Source organism: Cyprinodon variegatus, unplaced genomic scaffold (assembly GCF_000732505.1).
Source record: "Cyprinodon variegatus isolate N-32 unplaced genomic scaffold, C_variegatus-1.0 Scaffold2434, whole genome shotgun sequence".
NCBI classification, from domain to species: domain Eukaryota; kingdom Metazoa; phylum Chordata; class Actinopteri; order Cyprinodontiformes; family Cyprinodontidae; genus Cyprinodon; species Cyprinodon variegatus.
The window spans coordinates 1,523-5,140 of record NW_015152887.1 but is presented as its reverse complement, the minus strand read 5'-3'; the positions used below and the strand labels follow the sequence as shown (position 1 = coordinate 5,140).

Here is a 3,618-nt window from a genome sequence, read left to right as displayed (position 1 = left end):
TTGATCCAGTTAAAGTTTATTTCTTTTTCAAACTTCCTCTCATTATTTATTCAATAATAAGCAGGAAACATGAAACAATGAGTTGAATTCCAGTGTGGGGTTGCAACATTATCCAGAACTTCCCAGAATCCAGTGAATTTAAAACTGATAATGCAGGAAATTCCCACTCCCATTCCCAGCAACATTATTTAGTGATGTTGAGCCAACATGGGCAGCAGTGTGGAAAGCAGGAAGAATCCCAGAACCTCTCTAAGACTTCAGTCCTGGAGAGGACACTTGGTTCTATCGTTCACCTCCTCTGTACAAGGCTCTGCTTAGTTTAATGAAGTACCAGCCAATCATGATCAGCCCTCAATTAATGTCAGTAGAGGAAGAATCTTTTAAAGGTCAGAGTTAAAAACAGTTTGAGGTTTTCATTGCCTGGATTGCTGAAACCTGGATGGGAAAAGGGAAAGAAACAAAGAAATTTGAATGGATAATTACTCTAAAGTTAATGAAATTCATTTAAATCAGGTCGATGTCAGAGTTCCATTATATATGATCATATAAGCGATTATATGGGTATCCATCCATCCATCAATTTTCTGTCACGTTTATCCCAAGTAGGGGGTCATGAGGGGAGCTGGTGCCTATCTCCAGCTGTCTACGGGTGAGAGGCGGGGTTCACCCTGGACAGGCTACCAGTCCATCGCAGGGCAACACAGAGACAAACAGGACAAACAACCATTCAGACACACACCAACACCTAAGGACAATTTAGAGAAACCAATTAACCTGACAGTCATGATTTTGTACTATGGGAGGAAGCTGGAGTACCCTGAGAGAACCCACGCATGCTCAGGAAGAACATGCAAACTCCATGCAGAAATCCAGCTGGGAATCAAACCTGAATCTTCTTGCTGTAAAGCAGCAGTGCTACCCACTCCTCTACTGAGCAGCCATTACTATACATGCATTATACAAAATGGAAAAATTGCAAAAAATAGAATTAAGTACATTTTCCCAAAGTAAGAGTTGTAGAACGATCTTTACCGAAGTTTCTTACTTCAGTCCTCATAGAAACTCTTTTATTGTTATGGAAAACAATGTATGGCTCCATGTCTTTATTGAAGCTCAATTACACAACAGCAGGTACTTTTTCCCTATGGGCAGTTCTAACTTTGGCGCTTTTGCCACAAATAAGTAACCACATCCGGTCTCAGAATATGAACAAGCGACGACAAACAAGCCTTTTTTTGTTTGTCTTCTGAAGCATTTTTATTTCTTTTTCGAAATGGAAAATTAAATTCAAAATGTTTTTTTTATTTTCCTTTTCCCCTTTCGACAATGAAAAAGATAAATGCTTTGAATTTCAAGTTTCTTTTTTAATTTAAAGCAAAAATCAAATCGCCATTTGCTTTTGTTTTTTTAAATTCCCATTTCTGAGAAGAAAATCCAATGACCAAAAGAAACATATACCAATTTACTACCAGTCATCTCAGTAAAAGACAAAATAAAATGCACCCAGTGTATATGTTTAGAAATGCTTCTAGGAAGCAATTAATGATTGAACCACTAAACAATAAATCAATACTCAGATATATGTTGAATAAATGATAAATGATTGAATCACTTCTTGAACATAACTGTTTAAGGCCCAGCAATAGCTGAGGTGGGTTAGCAATAGATAAATCATTATTAATTCATGGTTAGAATGATGATTGAATGACTCATGTCCTTTAACTTGTCAAGTTGCAGCATTATCCAAAACCTCCCAGAGTCCAGTGCATTTAGAGCTGGTGATGCAGGAAATTCCCACTCCCATTCCCAGCAACATTATTTAGTGATGTTGAGCCAACATGGGCAGCAGTGTGGAATACAGGAAGAATCCCAGAACCTCTCTAAGACTTCAGTCCTCAAGAGGACACTTGGTTCTCCCATTCTCCTCCTCTGTACAAGGCCCTGAGCTCCCGGTGCTGCTGCTCCATCTCTCAGTAGCAGATCTATTGAGGCTGGATGTATCTGGAATAAAAGGTGGAGGCATTGTTAGGCTTTAGTGTCCCTGCCCATCTGGAGATTCTTCCAGAGAATTTCTCCCTTGTTTCTATGGCCTCTGGTCAAATGGTTTGATTAGAAAGAAGAAAAAACTGCTGATAAAGAGGAAGATAAAAGAAATCAAAAACCCTGATGTGTCATTTAGTTTAGTCCATGGATGTATTTCTGAGCTGAACTCACATTTCTGAGAACTTTGAAATAAACAACGACGTTTTTGAAGTGAGGAACATCAAGTGAACAATGCTCATTTTGACGTCATTTAACATTGTTCTGTTTAAGTTGAACTAAAGATCATCCCGTTTTTTTGGGGTAAACTTTAGTAAATTTCCTAAAGAAAGAGCAGCAGCATTTCTCCTTAGGCGCTCAGGTTCTGCTGTCGCTGCCATCGGGCAGCAGAGACCCAGTTCTGCTCTGTGAGAAACTCCATCAGTCATTTAGGCCTTTAAACATGACTCTGTCGTCTTCAGCTTTGCTTTCTATGTCAGGACATGAACGGAAGGCTCCAACCTTAAAGCTCTAATGCTCCTCTGAGGGACTTCTTTTTGGTTTGTGGACGGAGATGCAGCCCTGAGAACTATGAAGTAACATTGATCAGCTGGCTTATTTAAAGACACAATGACATTCATGCTGTGCTTTGATGGACCATTTCTGCTTGGATGGAGGCTTGAAGAGGCGTGAACATGAGGTGAAGCCTTGGACACAAACTTTGAGCTGCTTGGTTTTGTTCAGAGTTTTAGAAAACAGGATTTTTTTGTCCTGCTCCATTTTCAGGTGTTTGCCGTACATAAACTTTTAGTCTGGATCCTACCAATGTTTTCTAAATGAGACCCAGGACTGGGAACCACTGGGCTGTTGGATCATCCAGACACTGATTACTGAAGGACATCATTACCTGTTTATGTTTGGACTTTATTTCAGCACATGAAGATAAATACAGGAGAACTAGTTCCAGTAGGAGCTGTGAACTGAGTTTAGCATATTTAGGTAGAGAACCTGCTTGAACTGAGTTCAGTATCAGTTCTAGTTCAGGGAGAACTGGGTCAGCACTGGTATGAGGTTCTAGATCTCTTTCTAACCTTCATCAGGTTAGTTATTCTAATGGATGTATTTAAAACAGTTCAGTTGATATTTCTGTGAAGAATTTGATATAATTGTTTTTTTTATGTGTGGGAGGGGGGGTGTGGGCGGGGAAATCAGAGCTTGGAGTGAGGCTCGGGATTTGCGCTTTGCTGTGTTGTGTGGCTTTCTTCTTTTTCGGATTGGTGTTGTGGGACCGGTGTCGGGGGGAGTCATTCAGGGGCCGGTGTCGGGGTGGGGGTGCTGGTGCCGGCGCCGGGGGTTTTTGGGCATTGCCCGGCCCTACTGCGGGGTGGGTCTGGGGTGGGTCCTGGGATTTGGGATCCCTGGGGCACGTTGCCCTTGGGCAGGGGCCCCGGTGGGGTTTCGGGGGTTCGGGTTCTGTGGGGAGTGCTGCTTGGGGTCTGGGCCGGTGTACGCCCGGCTGTCTGCCCCTGCTGTCACGGCCTCTGGTGTGCCGCCGTGCCTCGGGCCCTGTTGGGCTGGGGAGGGCATGGACATTAACAC

The 3,618-nt window shown here is 42.5% G+C and overlaps 1 protein-coding gene across 1 annotated transcript in view; it reads right to left on the bottom strand.

Moving 5' to 3' along the window:
- Window positions 1-3,393: 3,393 nt before the first annotated feature.
- The window catches only part of LOC107080870 (protein piccolo-like), a 1,468-nt gene continuing 1,243 nt past the window's right edge, over window positions 3,394-3,618 (bottom strand). Inside the window, exon 3 of the mRNA XM_015369075.1 lies at window positions 3,394-3,593. Coding sequence (XP_015224561.1) covers window positions 3,394-3,593 — 200 coding nt within the window. The remainder of the gene's footprint in view (window positions 3,594-3,618) is intronic.